The 27,599-nt window shown below is 37.0% G+C and overlaps 2 protein-coding genes across 7 annotated transcripts; both read right to left on the reverse strand.

Moving 5' to 3' along the window:
- Positions 1-61: 61 nt before the first annotated feature.
- On the reverse strand, positions 62-11,855 carry LOC105033533 (cyclin-dependent kinase F-4). Of its 5 annotated transcripts, none has more exons than XM_029261351.2 (20): positions 11,706-11,855; positions 8,684-8,731; positions 8,477-8,564; positions 8,326-8,401; positions 7,628-8,213; positions 7,468-7,546; positions 7,310-7,378; positions 7,140-7,229; positions 6,921-7,059; positions 3,568-3,670; positions 3,433-3,485; positions 3,281-3,347; positions 2,593-2,680; positions 1,618-1,683; positions 1,429-1,497; positions 1,237-1,303; positions 1,035-1,154; positions 925-965; positions 771-849; positions 62-489 (listed from the first exon to the last, which is right to left on the reverse strand). In XM_029261351.2, exons 5-20 carry the CDS (start codon positions 7,633-7,635, stop codon positions 239-241), a joined length of 1,389 nt encoding a protein of 462 aa, XP_029117184.2. In that variant the 5' UTR covers positions 7,636-8,213; positions 8,326-8,401; positions 8,477-8,564; positions 8,684-8,731; positions 11,706-11,855; the 3' UTR covers positions 62-238. The 5 variants fall into 5 exon arrangements, with proteins under 5 accessions (XP_029117184.2, XP_073101590.1, XP_073101593.1 ...); XM_073245489.1 differs by having other exon boundaries at positions 2,593-2,701; positions 11,706-11,854; XM_073245492.1 differs by having other exon boundaries at positions 925-956; positions 2,593-2,701; positions 11,706-11,853.
- A 3,815-nt stretch (positions 11,856-15,670) lies between these two features.
- On the reverse strand, positions 15,671-25,891 carry LOC105033534 (probable methyltransferase PMT21). 2 transcript variants are annotated; one of them, XM_010908397.4, is made up of 8 exons: positions 25,694-25,891; positions 23,119-23,410; positions 22,191-22,339; positions 21,875-22,070; positions 20,678-20,888; positions 19,137-19,809; positions 17,459-17,536; positions 15,671-16,286 (listed from the first exon to the last, which is right to left on the reverse strand). In XM_010908397.4, the coding sequence occupies exons 2-8, from the start codon at positions 23,386-23,388 to the stop codon at positions 16,067-16,069; spliced, it is 1,797 nt and encodes a 598-aa protein (XP_010906699.1). In that variant the 5' UTR covers positions 23,389-23,410; positions 25,694-25,891; the 3' UTR covers positions 15,671-16,066. The 2 variants fall into 2 exon arrangements, with proteins under 2 accessions (XP_010906699.1, XP_073101669.1); XM_073245568.1 differs by lacking the exon at positions 25,694-25,891 and having other exon boundaries at positions 15,977-16,286; positions 23,119-23,693.
- Positions 25,892-27,599: the final 1,708 nt, after the last annotated feature.

Consider the following 27,599-nt stretch of genomic DNA (forward strand, 5'->3'; position numbering starts at 1 on the left):
CGAATGAAACCTAGCAAATCAAGCAATAATTACTCTAAAACCAGACAACAAATCAAGCAGATACGAAAGGCAATCAGAACACCCCCAAATCGATTCAAATGCCAAAAATCAACAAAGAAAAGTTGAAAGTACGGGAAATGCTTTAAAGACACGGCAGTTCGATGCTTCAAATCAGCACTCAGCAACCGTTAAATACACAGGCACAACCCCAGCACACAACCCCCTAAAATGGCTACTTTCACCCCACAACCTTGCGAGTATATCTTCTAGGAGGCAGTTCATGGGACCGCGAAAGGAGGTCAGTTTGGCTGTGCCAACCCCCCGCCTTCATCCAAGGGGGCGGTTGCTTCCCACTATGCTGTGGACCAGAGCTCAGTGACATCTTTCCCAGTTTCTCAGCCACATTTGAAACCTTAGCAGACGTCGCTGCTCCACTTGCAGTCTTTTCGGGTATGTCGGCTGCGCTGCGAGAGCTTCTTCCTAAAACTCCTGCTCCGAAGAAGACAAATATGCCCACTTAGAAAAGAATAAGCAGGATAATGATCCAAATCAGGTCTAATATTTTAACACATCGGCCAAAATATCACAGGTCCAGGTATCCAGCAAAAGCCCGACTCTATCGAAAATGAAAAATAGGAGAAAGATAAATGACAAAATGCACTAAAATCCAAATATTGTAAAACTGCATGAGCTGTTCCATGATTTGCTGAGAATATACACTAATAGAATGACAAGCTGAATGGAACCATCGACCATTGCCTCGCACTTGCCTGGGTTGTTTCTTGCTGGTGGCCTATATTGAGATTGTTTAAAACTGTTCCTCATGGATTTTTCAGTTTTCCCAGGCCCCTGCGACGTCAAGAAGGTCTTAGAATGGAACGACCAAGTAATCACATCAAGCCAACAAGAAAACGAGCCACTTACCCGATGATCCAGCTCCAGCTTTCTTTGTGCACCTGTAGCACCTAGTTTAGGTCAATTATATGAGGTCTGACAATATCTCAGCTATGAGCCAAAGCTTTCAGAAAGTTTACCTGTCCTCAGAGATGCATTTGACTTCACTGATAAGACATTATTAGCAGGTTTTGTTGTGGATAGAGTTCCTGTTGAATATCTTCTAGCACTCTTCTGCTCTGAAGCTCCTCTCACCCCAGCTAAAAATATGAAAAGTAATAAACATGACTGATCCCTCGTATCAAGTATATAACAGAAATATTTTTAAATATAGGAACAAACCAGATGGCGGTGTATTGGGTTTTGCTCCCACTTTTGGATGAAGAGATGGTGCGACATAGACACAGGTCTGCCAGATCAAGGGGATGCAATATTGATAAGCATTGTATAATAAAACAAAAGGTCATGTGTGCCTGCATCATTTTTTGACTCAGTTTATGCAATCACAATGGCAGATAAGATTAAGAATGTCACCTGGAAGAAAGGATGTTGAAGGGCCTCTTCAGCTTTAGGCCTCTTGCGGGGATCCCACGAACAAAGTGACTGCATCCATACCAAGCATTTCAGTATACTCCTCGGAGTCAATTAAAATACAGACAAGCCAGAATTATTCTCATATCACTCATTGGAGTAGAACAGAACCATCTCAAAAGCAGGGCTTACCGAGATAAGGTCAATTGCCTCCTTGCTAGCTGATGGAATAAGCACTGAAAGATTGGCACCAGATAACTGCATAATGGAAAAGAAAATCATTCCATGCCAAGATAAATTTGTAAGACATATACTCATGAAATGTAGAACCAATAGCAATGAATGTAGGAGAGGCATATTAGTTTATGTTGAAGGATTCAGAAAAGAAGGGAAAAACCTAATAAAGAATGGATTCAACTTGGACTTATGATTATCTAATATGCTCTATTTTTGGTCATTTGTATTAGGAATTAAAAGAAAGTTTTAAGATTATCTAATCTACAATTATCATTATGTAGAATTATGTAAAATTCATTATTTATTATATATAGCATAAATATAAAACCAGCAGCCCAATGCATGATGCTCCAAAAGGGGAAAAAAAAACGAGAATGAAAATCCTGCAGCCACATCGCTGCAGCATACAGTCCAAGTTATCTTTTACTGTTACCTCATTTTTGATGCTCCGACACCACTTTTCCCTAGGTGTGATGATGGAAAAAGATAAGATGGTTTCATAAGGATAAGCTGAACAGCTGAACTGTGATTGCATATAAAATATGCATGCACAAGTTCGGAAGAAAGTTCTGTCCCTAATGAAACATGTAACATGCTATAAGATAGTAACCGTGAACCAGGATATAAACAGCAAATAATGGATCTCCTGTTTGGATACAGTTTAGGTCGTCTACAAAGAGGAAAAAAGTTCCCGCTAGGGGATTTTTGAAACTAAGATACAAATGGAAAGAGCATTGCATATTAAAAGGCAATGCCAGAAGCATGTTAGCCATTTCCAAAACTCGAAGTTCACAGTGCATGGCTGGCAGGTCCAAAGTGGAAACTTAGTTTACTTTGTGAGGATCTAAACAGCACCAGTCGTATTTGCTATAACGATCAGGCAGAGCTCAAATTTAAGTAGAACTTTAATACAAGCCTTTGGGATATAACCTGTGGAAACTGATACTTGATGACGCCTGCAAGTTGCAATCCTTCAGCCCAAGTATTTTCATTCGGGCTACCAATAACCTTGCAAATTCTATATATTTCATCAGCTTCGCTGAATGATGAATGAGCAAATCAAAATATCACTGAGTATCCAAAGAAACAAAGGGTGAAAATGTAATAAGAAAGGAGCAAAAAATATATAACAGATTTTTTTCGAAAAAAAGGGGAAAAAAAGGAAACATCAGATTACATGATTACAGAATCAAAAGATTTTGCATTTTCGTATGTTTGATGCAACGTCAGAATGTAGGTTTTCCTTCACAATGTCATTTTCCTACCTTTTTTCTGGCGGATGTTTGTGTTTTCCTCTTGTTGTGTGTGTGTTCTTTTTTCCTTTTTTTCTTTTCTTTTTTTTTTTTTAAGAATATATTCTGGGCTCATCATATTTACTGATAACTCATAAGGATATTGTTGATGAGAAACTCTAAGCTGGAATTAAAAAAATGCAAAGAGACGTTCAAGAAACAGCAAACCCTTGCATTGCAATTTTTAGGGCCAAAATCACTTTCCCTAATACAGAAAATTCCTATAAAAAATTGACGAACAAACTTTTTTCCAAAGAAAAAGGCCAAAGAAACATTTCAGAAATCTGGAAAATCACAAGCGAAATGTAACATCATGTAATGAGTACCTTAAGCCAGGGAAAAGAGGGCGGAGTGTAAACAGCTCAGCCATAATAGCACCCATTGCCCAAATATCTACAGGTAGCATGGAAAGTAATAACATCAATGTTGATCGCAATACTCCTTTAATCACAGTAATTTTATATCTTTAACCACTCACCAACTGCAGAATCATATACTGACGACTGGAGCAATACTTCAGGTGCTCGATACCTTAAAAATCAAGTGATATAGGATGATCATGATGAGTGTGCACACCCCAGGATAGTCGTATGAAAATATAAAAATATATTACCAGCGAGTAGAGACATATTCTGTATATGGTGGCTGTGAACAAACTTCCCGAGCCAGGCCAAAATCAGCTATTTTGATGATGTCCTTTGTTACTAACAAGTTTTCTGCATAAATTGCAATGAGTTGTTTACAGAGAACATAAAAACATAACTACCAAAAATCCGTAATAGTTATACCTGAAAGGTTAAGTTTAACAGTTGACTATCAAAAATATGTTCTCAATTAACCACTTTAGAATTCATAAAAACTGAAACAATGAGTTTAATAATTGCCTGCAACTTTTAAATTCAGAATAAAGTCAATATACTATACTAATATACGGGGGTTAAGTTATGCAGCCCAGCAGATATTGCAAGAGAACTTGTAACACTGGAGGGACTCTCGATGCGACTATAAAGACTGTATAATGTGGAAAGAAAGATGTGTAGGGAAAAGAACTGGATCCCAGGAAAATTTATGCCAACCTCATCCCCACCACAACACTCTCAGGGAGGAAATCTTTGCCCAAGACATGCTCATCCCTTCCCTCCTAGCTTACCCTTTGCTTTCTGAGACAGTCAACTAGACTCCACCCTGCTTTTCCATTCCAGCCTCCCCTATTCACAGCCACACTTCTCATATTCCGAAGAACGATCCAACTTTTGATACATTTAGTGTGTGCTTGGCATCACCTTCAGTTTCACATTTTCAGTTTTTAAAATGACACATGAAAATGAAGACGGTAGACTCGTTTGGCAACAGTATTTTGATTTAGGACCTGAACCTTCTTAGAAAAAGTTAACTGAAAAAACTGGCTTTCACTTTTTCTGAAAAGAGAAACCAGCAAACTGGGGACTCTCTTTTCCCATATGATGGAGATCAAGGGGTTCCCTATTAGTTTTCACACCCCAAAAAAGGGAGCCGTTTAGTCCTCTCTTTCCCAACTCCAATCCCTTCCATCTCATCAGATCTTTATCTCCAGTTAAATCTGAAGCTCCAGTGACATACGAAGCCCCTCCCCTGTGAGGAAGGGGAAAGCCCCTCCCCAGCAAGATAGGGGCTTCCTATGTTTCATTCAACAACCCCTCTGGGAGATCCTTTCTAGTCTTCCTCTTTCCCAACTTCCATCTGATCTTGAAGGCCCCCCAAATCAAGATCTTTGCCCTTTCCTCTCTTCCACTTCCATTCTCTTCTTCTGGAATGTCTACCAATTTCTCCATCCTATTTCTGACTATGAAAAACCAAGAACAGTAGGGCCTACCAAATAACTTTCTACTGTTAGAAACTCAAGAGGAAAAGAAAAACAGAGTTTTTATTTTCAGGGTTTTCAGAAAATGCAACCTTAAGAATTACCACTCTAATCAAGAGCGCCCTTTCAGTGTGAACTCAAGCCACAAGGAATATCCAAGATTCAAGTCAAACAACACTCCTTGACAGTTACATTGCCGAAACATGAACGTATCTCAAACAAGAACTACATGTGGAAGCTATTAAAAGATTGCTTCAATACAGATTGAAAAGTTGATGCAGAAATATTTGGACAACTTGACAGCTAAAACCTTTAGCACATGCCCAGCAAAGTTCAATCAGTTTTACAATTCCTTGCCCAATGCCCATCCTTAAAACTACAACTCTTTTGACCTAAATATAAAGAGACCAAAAAAGACTACCTGCAGGCTTGTCAATAATAAGCTACAGAACTTTAGAAATAACAGCTTTACCCAAGATCTTTCGTGCATACTTAGAGTTTAGATTCCTAGTGCAGAAAGCCAACTCGATGCTTCAAGATAGAGGTATAGCAATGTAGCTAATATGATCGAAAGCACCACACAATCCATCATCACACAAAAGCAGAACCTATACAAATGCCCTCATCTAGCCTATTCTACAACTAAAGGACTTAAAAAAAACACACTCAAACTAGTTAAGTGAAAGCTTACATCTCCTAGATCTTCTTAGAAGATAGGTGTAATCACCCAAAAGAAAAGGAAAAGTCAAAATGCAATCTTACAATTGAACATCAGAATGGTTTGAAGACTATTCACAAACTTGGTCAAGTACTGCTTTAATTCATTCCATCCATTGGCCTTTGCCTGCTCCAACTAGAACTTGGTGTCCACCATCATTTCAAACCCACCAAAATGGGGTGGTACAACTGGTATTGTACACATTCTGGCATGGAACTAGCCCTTGGTACAAGTGCCAAGGTGCCAAAACAGCTAGACCGGTATGTACAGTCTATATCAGTCGGTACCAGTCCATGCTGGAGCGTATCGACGGTACTATACCAATTGTATCGGTCAGTACCAATAGTTCGTCAATTTATTGGAATGTGTTAGTTTTGGCATGTACATCGGTATAGATACTGTACCATTTCAATGGAAAAATCATATGGGGTTACCGTATTCAAAACCTTGGTGTCTACCATCCTAACAAGGGGATTGGTCAACAAACGGCATCAATGACTGTTTCATGATCATGGCCCATCCATTTTCCAAGTTGGTTCCCGATGCTCATCTCGATCGGTCTAGAGAAATGTTTTAACACTAACTTTGAAATATTAAAGAAAAGAGATCCTAGCATTAGCTAAAACAATCTTGTGGAGTGATGATAATCATGATGCAAGCACATTTCCCAGATAGCCTTCTAGCTCCCTCCATTAGCCAGCAATACCTTCAAGCATAATATTGATAGCTTATTTGATTGTAACCTCAGACCATATTTGAAACTTTTGATTCCATCCACCACTCTCCTTCCCCAACACATGTCACAAAAACTCCACTAAAACATCAAAAATATATAAAAAATTCATTAAGAATTCTATGGCTGTCTCAAGTCTCAACGACGAGGTGATAAAGTATAGATGTGGCTGAAAACAAATAACATTAAGTCCAGAGCTAGTAAAACTGAAAACATTAAATTATATAAATGCAAGACATAAAACTAATCAAATTGTGCAAGTCCTGTCAGAAACCCAAACTTGAACATAACATACCCAGTAGTTACTTTAAGAAATTGTTTTTTTTTTTAATCAAAAAGAGCTCAAGTCAGATGGACATACAAACAATAAAATCTAGACGTGAACCAAGAAGATCTAATCCGAAGGCTCTGGATTTGGACTAATAGTTGGATGAATGTCCCACTACTTTTGGTCTCCATGATAATTTTTTTTACAAATATTGATCTGCATAATAATTGACCAATGCATATAGTTAAGTGTGGCATTCAAAGAGAAAAGTAAACAGCTAAAAGCACGACCAATCAACCAATGATAATAATGCAAGCCTTACTCAAGTAGGGACCTAGACACTATCACAATGGTAACATGAAAACAAAGAGAAAATGGTAAATACTTCCGCACAGCTAGAGTAATACCAGGCTTAAGGTCACGGTGAAAATAGCCACGCTGGTGCATATAAGCAAGGGCTTGAAATATTTGAAAGCACCAATTCCGAATTTCAGCCTCCAAAAAAGCCTCTCTCCTATCCTTCATAAGCTGGTAGAGATTGCATTCCTGAAGATGTTACAAAGGCTATGAGTTTTCAATGTCACAGTTCCTGCATTGGAGCAACCTTTTCATAGAATCTGTCATACCATATATTCAAACACGAAGTATAGAATATCATTTTCTCTTATGACTTCCTTAAGCTTCACAATGTTAGGATGGTTCATCCGCCGAAGGGACTTCAGGAAAAAAAAACTTGTCAGAAAGAAAATAGAAAGGGAAAAAGTATAGAGTTAAGAAGCCTCTCCAAGCCGAGTACCTTCACTTCCCGAAGATTCATGCACTCCTCCCAAGAATAATATTTCCTCTTCATTTTCTTAATTGCAACCTGTAGTTATCGCATAGAATTTCATAATGTTAACAAAAGACACTTTATTTTCCTAGCAGTAAAGTGTCAAATGCAATATAAGAACATACAACTTCCCCAGTCTGTTTATTTATAGCTCGCCAAACACTCCCAAATGTTCCATCACCAACTTCCTTAATTAACTTGTACCTACAACAGGTGGTAACATCTTCAAATAATGATAGTGAATGCTCAAGAAGTTGCAAGCACTTGGAAAATACAAATACCCACCGTTCCATCCTATTCAGCACCTGATGCCAAGTATACCCCTTTGGTTCTTATTCAAGTAAACCAACAGCTATTTACGTGAAAAAATATAGAACCTCACAAGAGCTTTTGCTTGATCAGGGAAATGTCTGTGTTTGTATAAAAGTTGGACAAACTTCAAGACAAATCCACCATCAATTTTGATTTGCAATACATATCACCAGGATCTCTTTCTGATTGGCATACGTTCAAAGCCTATGTTTCCATTAACATGTGAAATAAAGCTCTAGGACCGCACTCCACTTCATGAAAAGCAGCAGTCAAGATATTGCAGTTCAACCTAGCTGGAGAAAATTACTCCCAATAGCCTCAAACAGCCTAAGGAAACGAGTTTCAAGGAAGCTTTGCGCTCTCCATATAACTTGTTTACACTTTTTTACAGATCTTGTTCACTAGTCAAGCACATGCCATGGTTGAAGAATTCATGTCGAATAACACACCAAACATGCACCTGGATCTGAATGGAATTGAAGCAAATGAAATGCCTACTACCTAGGACCAAAAGGAGAAAAAAATGAGAGAACAGTGGTTGAAGCTCGACGATTTAACCCTGGAGAAAAGAAGGCCAAAAAGTTAATCTCTTGAAAGAAAACAGACAAAAATATCTCATACAAAATTATCAATGTTATCAACTTGTCATTAGTAGATAACCTAAATCATACCCCAGACATTACTTCTTCAATATCATGCACCTGAGACCTCAGATTCGCACCAAGCAGAAGCTGTGTTGGGAATGTGCTGCCATGGGAAAAAAAGTCAGAGTGGATCAACATGAAAATACTTACTAAAGCAGAATATAAGAAATTGGCTTACTTGTAAAAGTGTGGCATATATCCAACACCAACTTCAGAAAAAAGTTGCATCAGGCTGCCCTTGTTGGACATAGAAAAGCAGCTGGCCACTGAGTATAGTTGACAAAAGAGATGATCAGAAAGTCTCCAAAAGGAAGGAACCGCCAGTCAAAAAATTCTTGGAATAACGAGACTTTGCTCTGGTAGCAACTTGACCAAGAATGCGCACCTTCCATATCTCTAGTAAATATATTAAGCCAACAAACTGGGGCGAAGCCTATCAAACAAAGTGAAAATAAATAAAGAAAATAGAAGGAATAGAAATTGCAGAAGCAATATAATCACCATGTGAGCCAACTTATGTTGGTGGACTAATTGAACATGTATAACTGATGGCAGTCCCTGTGAATTAGTCAGTAAATAACTTTCCCAAGTACTTTTAGTTATCAACATTAGTCAATAAGAGCTCAATAATTGCTAAACACTGGCTTTAACCACAATTATCACTATGTTATTGCAATCAAACTACGAACTTACAAAATCATATGAAATGCTTACAGCACAAGCAAGTAATCAACAATCTGATGACCAGTTCACTAGCTCAATCAGCAAATGCTTATATGAAAAAACATGTGTTACACTCAATGGGTGAATACTTTCAAAATGAAACATGCCCGCATAATTTTATGAGTAGAGCAGAAAAAATCAATGCAAGCATCTACAAGTATATAACACAAGAAGCAAGCATAGTTGATAATATTCAAAATATAAGGATTGTAAATTGAGCATTCATCTAAAACTCTAAGGTTGCATTTGGTGCATCGCCGGGCAATCTTGGAAGGTAATGTGAATTGCCTTCAGAATAGATTATCATCATTAAATTGCCAGTAATATTGATTACTGTATTTGGCACACATAAATAATATTGCAGTAAAATTATTGAAAATTTTGATTGACATGTTTGGTAGAACAATCAGATTAACGATAATGTGAAATCAAATTTTCAAAATACCCCCAATAATTTTGTCTGGGTGCTCTTCTTTTTCTCTGGTGAGAAATGGCGAGAGTGGTGTAAGTGAGGTGATAGAATGGGGAAGTAGCGGGCTGGAAGGTGTGGGGAAACCACGGACACTAAGGGGTGGGGAGGGAGCGGGTGCGTGTGAAGCCGTGGGGGTGGTGGGGACGGGCGTGGAGAAGCCACAGGGGGGTGATAGAAGAAAAGGGCAGAGGAGCTGCGGGCAGGCAAAAGGAGATAGAGGAGCTGCAGGGCGAGGGCGCATGCGGAAGGAGGTGGGGGGAGGGTTGGGCAATGGGTTTTATATGATTTTTTTGAGGGATAATTTTGTCCAAAATTTTTATTGTTACATTGCCAAAGAAGTGGTAATCTATATAGCCATCCCTCCCCAAGACAATCCAGATTGCCTCATGGGAGGCAATCTGGATTACCACCTAAAAAGCATACTAAATGCAGTAATCCAAATTACCACATTAAATTGCCAGCAATCTGGATAGATTGCTAGCTACCAAACGCAACCTTAGTCAACCATACGATAACTAAGTTGTCGACAACAAGAAACCAAGGGCTTCAAAGGCATTTAACGATAAAGATATAAATATAAATGTTGGATATAAATCACCATAACCATCTACCAATTAACAACTCAGCTTGATAGATTCCATGTAGCTCCTAATCATGAGCTCAGCATTTTAATTTTCTCTAACAACTTCAGTCCATGTTATTTTAGGTCATCCCCCTCATCAATAATAATAACCATAATAATAACCATCCAAACTTTTCCAACTATTTAGATCGGCTTTGCGGAACCCATTCACCAAGTGTTCCTATTTAGAACCACCTATGATGTCATTCCAACTTTATGTCCTTTTTCAAAACTTACATCCATGTTAGCTTAGATCATCCCTCCATTTCTTACAACCTCCAACACAAACTAAACTCTCTGTTTACTGAAACCTCCATAGACCTTTGTCATACATGTCTATATCAGATCAATAGAGTTTCTATTGCTTTATGATTAATTTGCGCAACTCTCCTTAGACATATTTATCATCAATCTATCTTTTCTATTTTTAGTATACATCAATCTTAATATTTTCATTTATTCAATATTTTACTTGTTTTTGCAAACTTTCTTTATTGCCTAGAATTTTGAGCCATACAACATTGTAGGCCCTAATGGTATTCTATGAACTTTTCCTTAAAATGCATCAATCACATAACATTCCAGCAATCAATGATCAAATAACATTAAAGTAGTAAAGAATAAATCAACAAGATAACCGAGCATATATAAATACCATCCTAGTGGGTAAATCACCACTAGGAAAAACACAAACTAATTGTTTCATGTAATTAAACTCATATAACATCATGCAACCTAATGCAAACTTGTTGTGCATATCTAACACATATGAACAGATAGAATAAGAGGAATGAGAATGAAGAGGGTTCATAAGACGTGAGATGCTGATAGCATTGTCCAAAGCTTATGGCTATTAGAACCACAATCACACCTATCTATCATAGGTCACCATTGGACCCATACAGCTTACAAACCGTGCTTCATGTTCAACAATGAATTCGAAGTCTTCTTTTATCGAAAGACAGATTCCCCATTTCTTTCTTCCCACGAAAAAATTCATTGCATAGAAATATTGCTTCTTACATTCCTCTTGAACACAAGCTAGTTGTTTTCTAACTTAATGTCCAAACAAATTAGTTCAAAATCCAAATCATGAGAATGGGATCCATCTCTAATTAACGTTCGTAAAATCCAATCCATCAATGACAATAAATCCATCGACCCGAACGGCCGATATAATCATATCAAGACTAACCAAGCATCCATAAATTGAACCATCAAACCCACCAAGAATCATCCAATAGACTCGAGCACGAAAACAAATCCCAAGCCTAGAACTGGAAGAAGGATCCATTGGCAAGAAGAACTACCCTCCTCCCTGCGCACACCCCCCCCCCCCACCGGCTCAAACGGAAAAACAACAAAGAAGAAGAAGAAAAGAAAATGGGAAATACAAACCCTAGTTAGATCCGTCGGAGAGGACCCACTCCTCCGCGTTCGATCGAAATCCAAGCCCTAGGATCCGCAGAACCGGAAACCTAGAATCCCCATGGATCAAGCCCTGGGAAGTCGGGCAGCGAATTCTAGGGTTTGCTTTTTGGATCGAAAGAGGGAAAGAGGGAACGAGGAGACGATTGGAATGATGGATACCTGTTCGCCTTCCGGCATAACGTCCCTCGCCTCCCTCTGCAGGCAAAGACCGCCGTCTCCAAGATCCAACCGTAACCGCGATATCTATTTATCAGACGCGAAGCAACCTAGTTATACCCTAGGCTTCCTCCGTTCCCCAAAATCGGTTTTGCTTAAATTAGCCGGTTTAAGGACGGCGCCGTGTTATGACGTCATCGGGCCAGAATGTCGTATTAGGATTTTTGGGTATTTGATCGTGGACTACGTTATCGGCGCATGGCATATTCCAGGAATCTGTTTTTTATTTAAACGAATCTATCTATTTGTGAATAGAAATTTGAATACTCAATTACCGTCCATATCAATATTTATATCTACTAAAAAAATATATGAATTCGACGGTTATCTAACCTATATCTGAATATATAATATATAATTTCATATATCACCATATTAAATTTTAATAATACTAAAAAATTTTAATAAAAAATAAATAATTATATTAATATGTTATAAACTCAATTTATCATCGATTTAGTGGTATTTTGATTTTATGATTATAAAATTTAATTATCCAAATAATATCTATTTTATATTCATATTTTTAATATCTAATTTATATCTATATTTATTTGTAATAAATATGGATATAAATTTTTATATCTAACTAATATCGTATTCATATCTACATTCGCCAAATGAAATAAATACAGGTATGAATATATTAATTTGATCTCATTTCACCACTAATGTTTTTCCATATAATTCAAATAGCTGCATTATTTGTTAGTTTGGATTTATTTTAAACAAAATATTATTTACTATCCGATGAGAATAACAGAAAGAATCAAAAAAAAAAAATTCATCTCATATTATTGTTGAGATATTATCTTCAAAAAAAAAAAAAAAAAAAAAAAGGAAACATCCAGCTTAAAGGCAGACTCTTGTTAATTTAAACAAACTACTTGCTTTTATATAAAATTTATAAAATATAATAAAATAGCAGCACGAGGCAGCCTTTATTTAGAATCCCCTTGTATAGCTGTAGCATATCAGGAGGCGTCCTATTGTAACGGCCGTTACTTAAAAGCCCCCGGCACCTTGCTATAATGTAACGCGACACCTCTGGGAGAGGCCAACAGCTGTAACGGACGTTACTTGATAGTTAATATCATGATCATAGCACGATGGTTCTTCTATTCCTATCCACACGTTTTGCTTAAACAGAACCGATAATAAGAGAGTAGAAATGACGTCATCCGGAATCTCATGTACCTGACAATTTTGTTTTTATTGGACATCCTTCGGAAGTTTATGATTAGTATAAAGGGTACCGTACGATTGGGTGGGGCCGGGGAGGGTGGGTGAGGAGCTGGAGATGAGGGCCGATGCGGTGGCGACACGACACCGCATTCCAACTGGAGTCGGCGAAACAGTGACTCGAACCCATTCCCGAGGACTTCGGACGTAACGACCGCCGAGATTTGTTCATGGACGAGGGGTCTTCGCTTTCCGTCAACGAAAGTCTCGGCGTTAGTTTTCAGTTTGGACGTCAAAATCCACGATGGCGACTTGCGGTAAGCTAACCGGTCATTACCATTATGCGACCACGTTTTGTGGCAAAACTAGCGTAGTGGAACTTAGCTAACAACTCAAATGGATGCTATCTTAACGGACTAGATCAGACCAAGTAAGATCGAAGTATACTTTAGAAATTAGAACTGTAAGGTTTTCTTTCCATCTTGGCCAAAGATCCTAGATATCTCGATTTGTGTGAAAAATCTTATCCATTTTGCCTCCTCTCATACATAGTGGGTTGATATTCTTTTTTTTTTTTTTTGAGAAGATTGATATTCTTTTTTTCTCATCCATTTTTACATTCTCTAGATAAATTTTTAATTAATACATTGGAAACATTTACCTTCTTTATATAAGTTTTTGATGAATAAATTTTGAAATCAATAGCTAAAATTTGAAAGCGATTTTAGATTTATCATAATGATCAAGATTTCAATATTTTAATCCTAGGATGTTAATTGAGACAAGTCTGCAAAAATATTAGTTCTTTCTAAATTTTTCCATCTTTCATAAAAGAAGAGGTAAACCTAGACATCAGTCACCAATATAGCTGATATCTCAGGCTTTGGAAAACTTGATGCAGACAAAAATAAAAAATGGAATTGATTGCAAAGATCCTGACCTCATGCAGTCCACTTGCACCCAACTAATGGTGGAAAAAACCCTCCAATTTTTGCTAAAGATTGAAGAGATGGGTCATGACTGAGAATGGAGGAATCGAAACTTCATCATCATACTTCAACTGTGATAGGAATAAGATGTCATTCCCACTGCCTCTTTTCACCTAAAAGATATTGAAGGAAGGAATGTGGATACATGATCACCATCAAACAGTAAGATATGTCGATGGGACAATATGCAATATGTCGATGTCTAAGCTGAAAGATTACTTGCATCATCAATGGGACATTATGAGATTTAGCTGCTTTGTGTGGATAAGAATTTATGGATCTATATCAAAATTTTCATGGTTTTAAGGACTGATGTAATATTCTCCATAGAGAAGGCTTTAGAAAATTATTCAAATTCATAATTCATGTTAAGGTTTATCTTATCTAAAATTGGATGTCAAACTTTTTTTTTCCTTTGCTTTAATTTATTTTCCACTCAATGTTTAGGTGAAGTTAAGGTTATATATCTTGGAATGTAAACCGAAATACAAGGATAGCAATTGGGTTGGATCAATATAGATCGAATCCAAAAATCATCAATTTGAATCCGATCTATTTATTAAACAGGTTAAAAATACAAATCTAAATCTGACCTATTTATCAAATAGATAATCCAATCCAATTCATTTAACTCATTTATTAAACGGATCAAATTAGGTCAAACTGATTAAATAGGTTAAATAAATTTTTAACATGTTAAAGATGTTAAACATGTTAAATAGATCAGATTAAATAGATTAGAAATAGATTAAATAGATTTTAGATAGATTAAACAGGTCTTAAATGCATTAAATAGATTAAACAAATCAGATATTTGAAATCCAAATTCGATCCAAATATTTAAACAGATTAGAGGGATCGACCTCTTTATGATTTGAATCCATCTAGCTTAAATCCAAACCTGCTTATAACGAATCAAACATGGATTGGATTGATAGATTGTATCATATTTTGCCAGCCTTATCGAAATACATATAAAGTCTTCAATATCTAAATTCACTAAAGCATTACAAGCTTCAGCAAGTTTTGATGTTGTCTTCACAAGTCAACAAAATGCTGAGGCTACAAAGAGAGAAGTCTGCACTTAAACAGGAGGCAGATATTTTTTGTTGGAGATATTCATAGAGTTCAAACTCAAGTGCCAAACCGCTATAATTGACCTTATCTATAAAGTTCCAGTGTGAAAGTCACTCCATTCTTTGAAAACTAGTCACTATACCTTTCAACATTTTAGTTGATTGTGGTATCACATTATTTTCAGGCTGCACCTTTGAAGGGTATTGTGGAGCAACCACTACTTAAATGCATGTACTGCAGTACTGGTCTGCAGCGTTCCAATGACATGGTAGGCACGCACACTAGGACATCGAGCCACAGTCGTGGTGGAAGGCCTTCGTGATTTTCACCAGTTGCTTGGCTCGTGAGGTAGTGATTTCAGGAGGAGATGGATCAGGGGAGGAAAAAATTATATAATTAAATTTTGGAACTTCCTAGATTTCCAGGTTCCCAGGTTAAGCTACAACCTTAGGTGTTCCTCCACCAAATTCTTCGCCTTTAGCCATGCAAATTTTTTTTTTTCTGCTACAGATGATGTTGATCTTTTCAATAAAAGTATGAATATTATATCCACATATCATGGCGATCAATGAAAGCTTATAACTTAAATATTTGACATTCCTGGGGCGAAGAAGATAGAGATGTTCGCAAGTCTAACAAACACAGAAACACAATAATGTCTGGACATGAATGTTCCTCTATTCTAATGATATTTCAGTTGTATGCCCTGAATCAGTAGCCCTCAAAACTCATCAAAGCATGCATAAAAATACAGTTGATTTTGAGCCTTGCTCCCAAATCCTGTTACAAATATACCCTTGCTGTTGTCCTTTAATAAAGAATATGTGACAGCCAGAACCTACCGAATACTATGATTCCGGCAATCTATTTTGGGTGTTCTGAGACAACTCCAGACCACCCCAGGGAATAAAGCAGACACGTCAGCTTGGAAATCTTTATATGGGCCCGATCATGAGAAGTCTGCACTGAATTGAATGTTTCCGTTGAAAGAATCTGAAGGTTTTTTATACCATTTAGTTTTACCTAAAATTTGGCTAAGCTTTCATCGGCTCCTACTTATTGCTGACTGAGCTTTGCATACCAAAGTTTCTTCTGACATATTAACAGCTTCTCTTTCTCTACATTGTATTCAGTGTCATGTTTCTGGCAATTCCATCTCATGCCTTTGGCAATGGTTGTTATAGCATCTATGAAATAGTTATTTTCATGGACTATCACATATCCATTTGGACGCAGGATCCGATCCATCTCAAGGAGAACATACTTCATCTCACATCTGCCAGAATGGTAAAGAAGTCCAGGATATGTAGTTAAACATGTTGATGCAGTCAAACTTGGTTAATACATCTAATATTGAAAAGAAAATTGACAACACCGAAACCATGAAAACTAACAGGGAGTTTCTTACAAGAAATGAAATAGAACAACTGTCGAGTAGGAGGTTGCTTATTTTGATGAATGCTATGAACCATGTACTAAGTGATAAAAGTTAGGAAAATCCACCATGATTATTGCAGAAACTGTTTTGATTAACATGACTTGACTACCATGAAGGATTTGTGTCATGGTTGTAGTCATAGTGCTTCTGTTAGTTCTGTAACAAGATAGAAGTTGACCTGCTAAATTCATAAATACAAGACCCAAGTATGAAATGAGCTTATAATACTACATGTATTCCTATATTAGGAAAATCTGTCAGTGCCTTTGTATGAATGACACATAGCAAGTCTCTCATGTGCTGTTACCAGGAGTCTTGTTTAGTTTCTTCACTGGTGGTGTTATTGCTTAATTTCTCTTAAGGTTTACCTTTGGTGCTTTTTCAAGTTTACAGAAGCAATTAACTCTCCTCTGAGGGAAAGTTCCCCTTTACAGTGAACAAAGCTTGATCAACGCAAAGCATTTACAGACAGTGAAGCCTAATTTGGAAGAAGAATATAAGGAAGTGTTTGGTTGGGGGGAGTGGGGGTCTGGAATCGAAATCGGAATGGATGACTCCCATTCCAACCGTTTGGTGGGGAGGAGTCCCATTCCGATTACGATTTCAGGGTAGAATGGGAATGGGTCAATCTATATAGAACTCAATCCCTGTTCTCCTCTATGGATTCAATTTTCCATTCCAATTCCGATTCCGATCACGAACCAAACGCTTCGGGGAATTTGGCCATTCCGATTCCGATTCCAAGCCATTCCCATTCCCATTTTGATTCCGGTTATGAATCAAACGCCCCCTAAGATCTTTTACATGTTATGCTGAAATTTGTTCCTGACAGTTTTGATTATTTCTTGTAACAACAAGTTTGGGAAGTTGCTCATGAGCTTGCAAAGTGAATGGTTAGTGGTGCTTTTTATGACAAAGTCGCACAACATTTATTTACATGAATAAGCTGTACTAAAGAACAGAAACCATGCTTAAGAGCAGAAAAAGAAACAAGACTCCAATAGTTTTACCTGTGACTTTCTGCAGTAAATAAGTCATCAAGATGCAAGAGGTCATATGTTCGAGGATAAGTCGAGAATGCCTCACACCTACAAAAAGGAACATAAAAATAAAAAAAATAAAAAAAAGATAATTAACTCCTGAATCAATTTACTATAAGTATAATTCCTGTTGTGCATATATTATCAAAAAGTCAGGAATATACAGGTCATAATTCTATGTGCATCTGAACATTGGCATGCAACCAAGACACATCAGATGCATAAAGTACAGGTTGATGTATGCCAGCAAGCATGCATTCTTTAGCACAAAAATGTCCAGGAATGCAAAATTGGAGGCATCTAGAAATGAAATGACCCACATTGCTCTGTAGGAATAATCTTTAGGATAGCTGTATGAAGCAATAGATGGACATTACATACATGAGCATTTGTTGGTGCATAAGGAGTCAAAGCACAATCATCGCATGAAACAACTTTGCCATTAAAAGGCCATGAGAAGAAAAAGAAACAGCGATGTTACAACTAGCATTTTACTACACTTAACTGAGAGTGTAAAATATGTTGAGCTACGAGTGATGTCGACAGTCATGAAAAAGATAGTTCATAATACAAGCAAAAGAAATCTTCAAAGTTAAAAGAAATCTTCAAAGTTCCAGATTCAGGATACTTAGCAGAGTGGCTGCACACATGCATTGCCTAAGAATGCAAAACTTAGTTAACAGAACATGCCTAGGAGAGGCTGATATGCATACTTCAGGAAATTTCATTATAATAAAGTCTGCTCCTTTCCAATTGTGCCACCTAGAGTAACTCCAAATGCGAAATATTGGAAGGTTAAACTCTCAACAATAAATACTCCTAGTAAATCTTAAAGCACAAGATATCTCATGGTGGAACAAATTGTAACTACAACTGTCAAAAGTTCTCTTAGATAGTGTTTGAATACCCAAATTCTGAGTGAAATAAGGGTTTATTCTACCTTATTCCCCCAAACAGGTGAAAAAGTGGTGGTGGACCACTATGGTTTAGCGATTTCGGTCAACCCTCCCTAATTCCAGGCAACCATGGTTTAGCAGTTCCATGGTGCACCATAAAATTGCTTATTCTAGATCTTTAATGAGCACCATCTAGGCATAGGAATAACATTGCATTAATTGCACTAGAATAAGGGCTGAAATACCAGATTTCCAACCAAACAGAAATCTGTAATAACAAGGAGGAATAGCTATTCTTTGAGAATTCGTATTCCTATTCCAGGAATAAAATTTAGGTATCCAAACACTACCTTATAGCATTATGATGAATTGCAATGACTATTGAATCCTGTAAAAGTCAAAAAAGAAGAAAGATGAGAGAAAGCACTACAACCAAAAAGGAGACACTTAAGGAGAGTCTTGTATCCACAAAATCTTCAAAATTGAAGGTTTTCTTTCCATCAACATCCAGATCAGATGATATGGATCTTGTCTGGACTTGCACATACATAGATGCAAAAGATTTTATTTTTTGTGGCTCTTCATTTACAGAAACCCTTAAATGGATGATGATAGTTTCATTAAGCTTGCTGGACATAAAAGTTCATAATCATTTGAAAAAAGTTATGCACAAGTTTACATGCTCATGTGCACATATCTATATCTATATGCATGTCTGAATGGTATAAATATGCATCAACATATTGACTTACCAATCATGATAAGTGCCAATCAGCCCCCTGTCATAGACCACACCAAGGGAATTTACTCCATAAGAAGAGACAACATTCATTACCCAGACAGGAGAACTGATAAGTGCTGCTGCAAACCCTCCATACAATGTATTCATATCCATGACATTTCGAATTTTATCACTTCCAAGAGCAGGAAGCAAGGTCTTGTAGTGTTTCACCCGCAACTTCCATTTACTGTCATCATGCTTGAACCCACCAGAGTTCCCACTTGGAAGCATGGACACACGCTCTGGAGCTATATGCAGCCGATTAGGCCATTTTGGAGTAGATTGCAGCCCCAACTTCTTGAAGTTTTGGTTTGGGGTAGCTATGCAAGAGCGAAGTGGAACATACCATGCTGAATCAGGATCCATGCTGTCATCACATTTTGGTGGGTATGAAGCTGGAGTGAGTTGATTGTAACAGCTATTATCTGGAGATTTTTGCCACACCGCAATGTCATCTTTTTTACTGTACAATTTGAAACACATGCTCGCTAGAAACTTCTTTAATTTGTCAAAATCCGCTTTCTGCTCTTGCACTGTGGTGTTCCACCCCCGCCAACGGTTTTCATAGTTTATAGGTGGTCCAGAAAGCACCCAGAAGCCACCAGGCCGAAGAATTCGGTGTATTTCTAGCAGGTATATCCCACCTGAAACATAATGGCTGGAATTTAGCATGGTGTATCGATGTAAATATCCTGCTTGTTAAAACTGGTAAACCTCTCTCTCTATCTCTCTCTCTCACACACACACAAACACACACACACACACGCATGCGCACACAAAAACACATGTAAAATATAAAATAAATATTGGAAAAAACTGCATAACTACTTTGCAGAAAAATGACAAGGGAAATATAAGAATTTTTCAGGTGCTAAAAATTGGAGCCACCCACATTGCATTGACAGGGCGAACAAGAAGCAGTAAAAACAAGTATGCACCAACTAGTTATGCTTGCAGAGTATTTATGAGAAATTTGAAACATTGTCAAGGATATGAATTATAACCTAATAGTGCAATGCACTAAAGGCCACAGAAAAATGAGCATAACTGCATTATAATAGATTGAAAGTCAAGCAACATGGGAGCATGACAACTTTGAAAAAAGACAGTCAAGCTCGTCGAAGAAATGTTTTATACATATGAAGCATAGATATTTCGAGTCCAAAAAAATAAATAAAAAGAGATATATCCTCATCAAAAATTTTAATATTATTTAAGAACTTTTTAAATGATACATCACATGGATTTTCACTAAAAATAAAATCACAAGTGCAAAGCAACAGATGAAAATTTGATCTTCTTTCTCCTCAGCTAATAAGATCAACAGAATATTACTGTTCCCAATTCAATTGCATTACAATCAGCATATATGCTGTATTTTTCTTCTAGGAAATTTTCGTCGTGATATCTAAAACCTCAAAATTTAAATTACTTTTTGAGATATGGCATTGCCCACTACAGAGAAAAGTGTCTTTCATGATCATGCAAAACATGAGAGGAAGAAAAATTTACCAAATTCTGTCCATGGGATAAGGCATCTGGAGCAGTGAGCCATATCAAATGAATTGGATGGGAAAGGAAGATGTTGGGTAGAAATGATTCCTAAAATTGCTGGAATGCCACGTTCAAGGGCAAACTGTACTTGAGCCTCATGATTATCTCTAGGCGCAAGAGAAACAGTTAAAATTCCACGGTCTAACAAATCACCTCCCCAACTTGCAACCTATTAAAGCATGTGGGCAACATGGTTAAGTTTTGAATACCAAACATAAATTTGACTAATGCTGTTGACAAAAATACAAAACAATGGCCCTCATGAGATATTTGAACCACTTGCTTAAGCACTAGAAAATTGATGCATCATAAACAAGCTATATTTAAATATGTAAAAGATTAATTTATGCATCATGAACAATAATTGCTAATTGCCTCTACATATCTAAAATTAAAAGCATGAGGCTATGAAATCTATCCTGCAATATTTTATTCCCTTCCCTTACAACCTACATTAAGCAAATTCAACCATACACATAACAAAACAGCTATGGCTTTTTGAATCTAGGGGGACGCTACTTAGATATATATGTAGAAGCTATTTGGAGAAGATTTTCCTGTCCTTAATGCCAAACAATGGACCACTAGAGAATTTAAAGGATCATGTTGAGTTGTTATGGTGGGTAGGCTAGGATAAGTAGAACAAAACCAGTACAGTCAGCTGGAGTCAACCTTGAGAGCCGAGACCTTATCAATGGAGGGAAGGGTGTCAATTCACTAAATCAGGATTTCATTGGCACTTGGACTCACCCTCAACATGCCCACTATCTCAACATTTATGAAAACAGGTGGACAAGGAAAAGAATTTGTAAGCATGTCTAAGAGTGAAATTTCTAAGGAATCTTTTGTACATACAAGAAGACCATGATTGGCATTTAGAGTTACATCACACCCAGAATAATCCAATGGGAATTAAAGTATCAGCATGCAGACTCAAAGCTAAAAGAAACCATGGGCAATCAACTGATGCATGGGAATTTATTCCCGGCATATGTATACAGTCTTTAGAGAAAATATTAAACCAGGAATACAAGAAGAGATAAGTGACTTTAGCGTTGGTTGGACTGCTGTTCCTAGACAACTCTGCACTGTAACATCTACCTTCTCAAAAATCAAATTTTTATTGCAAGCAAATATTGAAAAGCCAGAACTGACCCCACACCCAGTATCAATAGCAGTTCGGACCGTTCCATCCTTCATTCCAGGAATCAGTTTTTGCATCAAGTCAACATAGGCACCAACTCCATTGGGAAACATGGTACCGCCACCAGGAAAGTAAAACTTTTCACCTTCTTTTCTCAGCCAGTGTTGATTAGATTTCTGATTGTTTATCCAGTCATAAGGTACATTTCTGAAACATGTACATGAAAGGAATAAAGCACTCATCATTTCACCAAGTAGTAAGATTACAGCCTTAATAGTCAATTATGAAGAAATTACAGAATAAACTATTCTGTAAATGATGGCATACCTGTACCAGCACTCATCTCTGCTCTTCGGCCATCTGATTGGTGGCTTATATCCATCAGGAGGAGGCACTAAGCATTCATTCCTTTCAGTCATTGGTGGACAATGGCGTTCCATGAAACTAAGCCTGTAATTACCATATTTCCTCCATCTCTGAACAAAAAGCAAAAAAAGACATGAAGAATTAATACCAATATGCAACATTCTTTCCAGCACAACAAATTTTTGTAGACACCAAATAATGTGAATATATGGATCTCAGCAACACATATATACTATTTATGTGGATAAAAGTGCACTATGTAAAGATCCATAATCTTAACAAACATGCAAAGGTGCCTTGTGCAAAAGCACACATGCATAAGCACCAAGTTTAGCAACCCTTGGGTATGTTTGTACGTAAACAGTTCAGCTTTAAAAATCATGTTAGGGTATATTTAGTTGCAAGGAAATCCACAGAAGAGGAAAAGAGAAGTTCATGGAAAATGAATTTTTTTCCAGAAAATTATTGTAGGATCTCCAAATTTGTTAATTTTCTAATGAAACAAACAATCAGAAAACTAGATTTTTGAAGGAAAATAAGTTTCTGAGCAATCTTGCTTGCAAACATACCCTTTGCTTAAAAATATACAAAATCCTGTTCTCTTGAAAGAGTAATTCTACTCTGGGGTTTCATATTCTAAGAAGCATAAAAGTATTTGCACAGAATAATCTACAGCCTGTATGCCTTTTCCCATTTATTTGGGGTTGTCTTACTGAATCCTACAGTTCCATTTGTATCCATATGGGTCATATTTTTAATCAGTGTAGGCTTTTGTTACATTGTAGTACTTACTAGAAACCTTCTTTTGAGCTTATTCAGGCTTCACCTTATCTTGCAGCTTCCATTACTTGAAAGGAAAAAAAAAATGGAATGCAGAAATTATGTATACCTTAGGGTCTGTGCATGGTGTGTAATCTTGATAATTACTGCTACACTCAGGGAATGCAAGAGACTTAATTTGAAGAGGAGCCACAACAGTTTCCTTGCGAGACTGAATCATTGGTGTCTCATCCTTCTTAAAAAATATGACCTTTTCAGAGCAAAATATCCCCCCAAGGTAGAATGAGGATCCACATAGTACTATGAACATCAAGGTCATGGGGACTATCCCAGAACTTTTATCAGGATATGCCCCTGGCTTAGGATCTTTATTCTTCATTTTGTATTCTGAAATTAGAAACCTGCAGGAAACCAAGGTAATATACTTTACAACATTATAAAGCAGAACTAGAAATCGTGACCATTTCCAGTTAAAAATACAATTGCAAACAAATTGCAGCATTGAGATGTACGGCAAATGTTGCATAACCATGAAAACCATCAGAGATCTAAAAGTCATCTAGGCTAAATAAAAAGCACAAAACAGACAGAGAGAGGATGGATAAAATCATGATATATAAGGCCAAATTGTTACACTCAGATAAAGCATTTCCAGAACTTAAAATAGCTTCTAAGCACAGCAATACATAGGACATAATATTGCATGAGTATGAAGTTCACGAACAAAATTATGTATAGAATTTCACAAAATCTTTTTTCTTTTAATATACAGGAAAAAAGGGTAAGAATAAACCAAACATAATGTATGCCAATATATATCTATAATGACACAACCTAAAGAATTGGATTGATAACGTATAATTTGAGCATATTACCAATTAAACAACTGCACTTTACCAGCAAGGCCCATAACAATGATAAACAAACTCTAACAAAACTCTGGTCTGTAAATAGTAATGATTGCAAAACACACTAAGCAGTTCATTATTTCACTTGCCAAATCCACTTCTTAATCATTTCAATATTTATGTTACCAAGTAAATAAACAGGCATATGACTTTCATATCTGTGTTAAAAGTAAATAAACAGATTAACCCATAAATTTTTAGAATTATGTTCTTTTACTACCACACCAGAAACAATTAGACTCAGACTGAGAAACAACATCTTCATACAAATGAAAGGTAATTATATCTGTGCAACCTAAAAAATAAAGAGCAGATTAATACATTCTCACGGACACACTCAACATGAGAAATGATATCCCATTGGCAAGATCTATCAGTTGGAAGTTATTGCCATTCCACCATTGATCTAAAAGTTCACCACTCTAAGTTAGATTTTTTTTCCTTTCCTTTGTTTTATTTTTCCCGAAATAAGGGAGGGGTTGCCTTCCAATTCATTAAGATAATGAAAGACCTAGAAAAAAATTACTACCTTTTATGTTGAAGAAAACTTCAATATATATCCATGGATGGATCTGACCATCCCATACCAGAGTTGATATACAATAACAGATTAACAATAGATCTAATTATCGCAAATCTGAACTACAAGCAGAGAACTGGACCCTCCAAAATGATAAATATCAGACGATTGGTGCTTCAACAGAATATTTTTAGAATCAAGAATCAGTCTGTGGAAATTGTCAACAAGATTGAACAGTTTGGTAATTAAAGCAGAGTCGACAGCAGTGATGGTTGGTCAAGGTGTACGACTTTGAAGCAAAACTCCAACAAGAATAGTCACCAAACTTATCGTAAATGATATGACTGGAAAGTTTATCCACCATGACCTAAAAGGTACTGAAAGTCAATAACACTGTGACTCGCTAAGCTAAGAAACAATCCAGACAAAGAAGCAACGAGAAACTATGCCAACCCCAGATTAGAGAGGAAATGAACCATAGTCACAGATACTAGTCAAATTATAAACTTCAGACCAAAGCTCAACTATTATTAGATTACTAAATACGAAACTAAATAAAAATGTTTATCTGTTCCAGATATAAAGTTCCGCAAGAGAGTACCGAGTTTGGAAAACCAGATTGAAAGAAAATCCGACTGAAAATAACCCAACCAACCCAAGTCCCACTCACAATTCCACAAATCCACTAGAAATAACGCTAAAACGCAGTAAACGCATCAAAAGAAACCGAGCAAAAAAGAAATTCCCGTCCGATCATAGCTCCCAGCTCTGAATCGCTGGTTCCGTTACGAATTAAACTCAAACAGACGAGAGCCATTCGAGAAAACTTTATAAAAACCCATTTGAACTCAAAAACCGATACTAAAACCCATATTCGATAGACAATCAAAAAAAAAAAAAAGAAAAAGAAAAATCCAGCCGACCCGATTGTAAAACGAATCCCAGCGATGCAATCGCTTATGATCCAAGGAAATCACTTGTTACACATATAGAACTCCAGAAAATCCACGAATCCACTCAATATATAACACTGAATCCGATAAATCCATCAAAACAACCAGCGACAATAAGAAATCTCCGATCAATCAGATATCCTGGCTCTAAATCTCTTCCCATTACGAATTAAACTGAAAAAAGAACTACGAAATCGTTCGAGGCCAGATCTATGACAGAAGTAGACCAAGAACGAGATCAAGGCCATAAAAGAACAGCAGAACAGCAGCAGCAGGACGAGCACTTTGGAGGAGAGAAAATACCTCCAGGTTCTCTCCCTCTCCCTCTCCCTCTCCCTCTCTCGCAAGCAAAGAATAATAAAAAAAGGAGAGATAAGGGAGAGAGGTTGAGCTACGGAGAGGGCACAGGCCGTAGTAGCAGTGGTTAAAGAGGGATGAGATGTTGGGGGAATGGGGAGGGGAGAGGAGGGCCGGTAATAGGAGAGACGTCAAATTAACCGCTTGAAGGAACGAGAATTTTAGCGCGCGCTGCCTCACCCCTTTTATAGCTGGCATTTGGCGGTGCCCCGCTGGCTCTCTCCCTCTCTCGTATTAAACTCCGAAAGGAAAGGGGAAGGAAGCTACCGAGGCCGTGTGGACGGGTCAGGAAAGAAGGCAGCCACGCGCAAAGTTGGGGTAAAAAAATACTGAGGTAAGTTTACGAATAAATTAGTAGTAATACACACGCACTTCTCAGTGCACCCACATTGCCACCTCCTAAGTTCTAGCCACCCAATGTCGCTTCAAGGATATTTATGCAACCTGTTGCTTTTTTTCTTTTCTTTTCTTCCTTTCTTTTTTTTTTTTTATTTTTATTCAAAAATTTTTAAAAAAAATCAAATATACACCATTAAGATATTTTTTAATTATTTATAAAATTTTATAAGGTATTTAAACAATATCCATAAATTGAATTGGGGACATTATTTAAAGGAAAACCCTTCTTTTTTTTTTTTTTTGGGGGGGGGGAGTTGAAAAGGCCAAATTCTTTAAGAAAATGTCCTAGTCAACTAAACTAATAATTATTAGCTTAAAAATACTAATCAAATGTTTATTGTTTTCAACAAAAAAATAAAAAGTAAAAATATCTATGTGATGAATGTTGATAATGGATTAACAATTGTATAGTATGTATTTTTTACAAAAATGCATTCAGTTAATACAATTAATTTTTCAAGATGTTAAAACATGATGAAAAAGAGAAGGAGATATTTGTTTTTATTTTTTCTTCTTACAATCAAGAATGCGTACAAGGATCTATAAATACAAATATGTAGACCCAAATATAGATAGGGAATAACAAGAATATACCAGAGAATAATCAAGAATATGCTAAGGAATAAATCCCTGGACCTTTAATTGGATAGTTTTCCAATTAAGTTCAATCCTTCCAATACTCCCCCTCAAGATGAGGCGAAGATATCTCGAAGCCCCATCTTGTCAATCAATCCAGAAAAAGACACTGAGCTAAGCCCTTTGGTTAGAATGTCTGCTACCTGATCAGAAGACCGAATATAGGTAATGCAGATCTGATCCTGATTAATTTTTTCTTTGATAAAATGATGGTTAATCTCGATGTGTTTAGTATGATCATGCTGTATTGGATTGCTTACAATCTTAATTGCTGCTTTGTTGTCACAATACAACCGAAGAGAAAATTTATTTAGAAGTTGTAATTCCTTAAGCAACTTCTGAAGCCAAAGAAGTTCACATATACCTAGAGCCATTGCTCTATATTTAGCTTCTGCTGATGATCTAGCCACCACTGACTGTTTCTTACTTCTCTAGGTAACTAAATTACCCCCTACATATGTACAATATCCAGAAGTAGATCGCCTATCATCCAATGACCCAGCCCAATCTGCATCAGTGAATCCCTCTACCTGGAAGGTGTTGTGTTGTGAGAACAACAAACCACGACCAGGACATCCTTTCAGGTAGCGTAATACTCTGAAAGCTCTCTCCATGTGTGATTCTCGTGGATCATGCATGTATTGACTGATGACACTGACAGCATAGGCTATATCTGATCTTGTATGTGAAAGATATATCAACCTTCCAACCAACCATTGATACCTTTCTCGATCAACAGGAGCTCCACCATCTGTCACTGTTCGATGATTCTGATTTATTGGAGTAGTAGCAGGCTTACACCCCAACATCCCAGTCT

Source organism: Elaeis guineensis, chromosome 11, assembly GCF_000442705.2.
Source record: "Elaeis guineensis isolate ETL-2024a chromosome 11, EG11, whole genome shotgun sequence".
NCBI classification, from domain to species: domain Eukaryota; kingdom Viridiplantae; phylum Streptophyta; class Magnoliopsida; order Arecales; family Arecaceae; genus Elaeis; species Elaeis guineensis.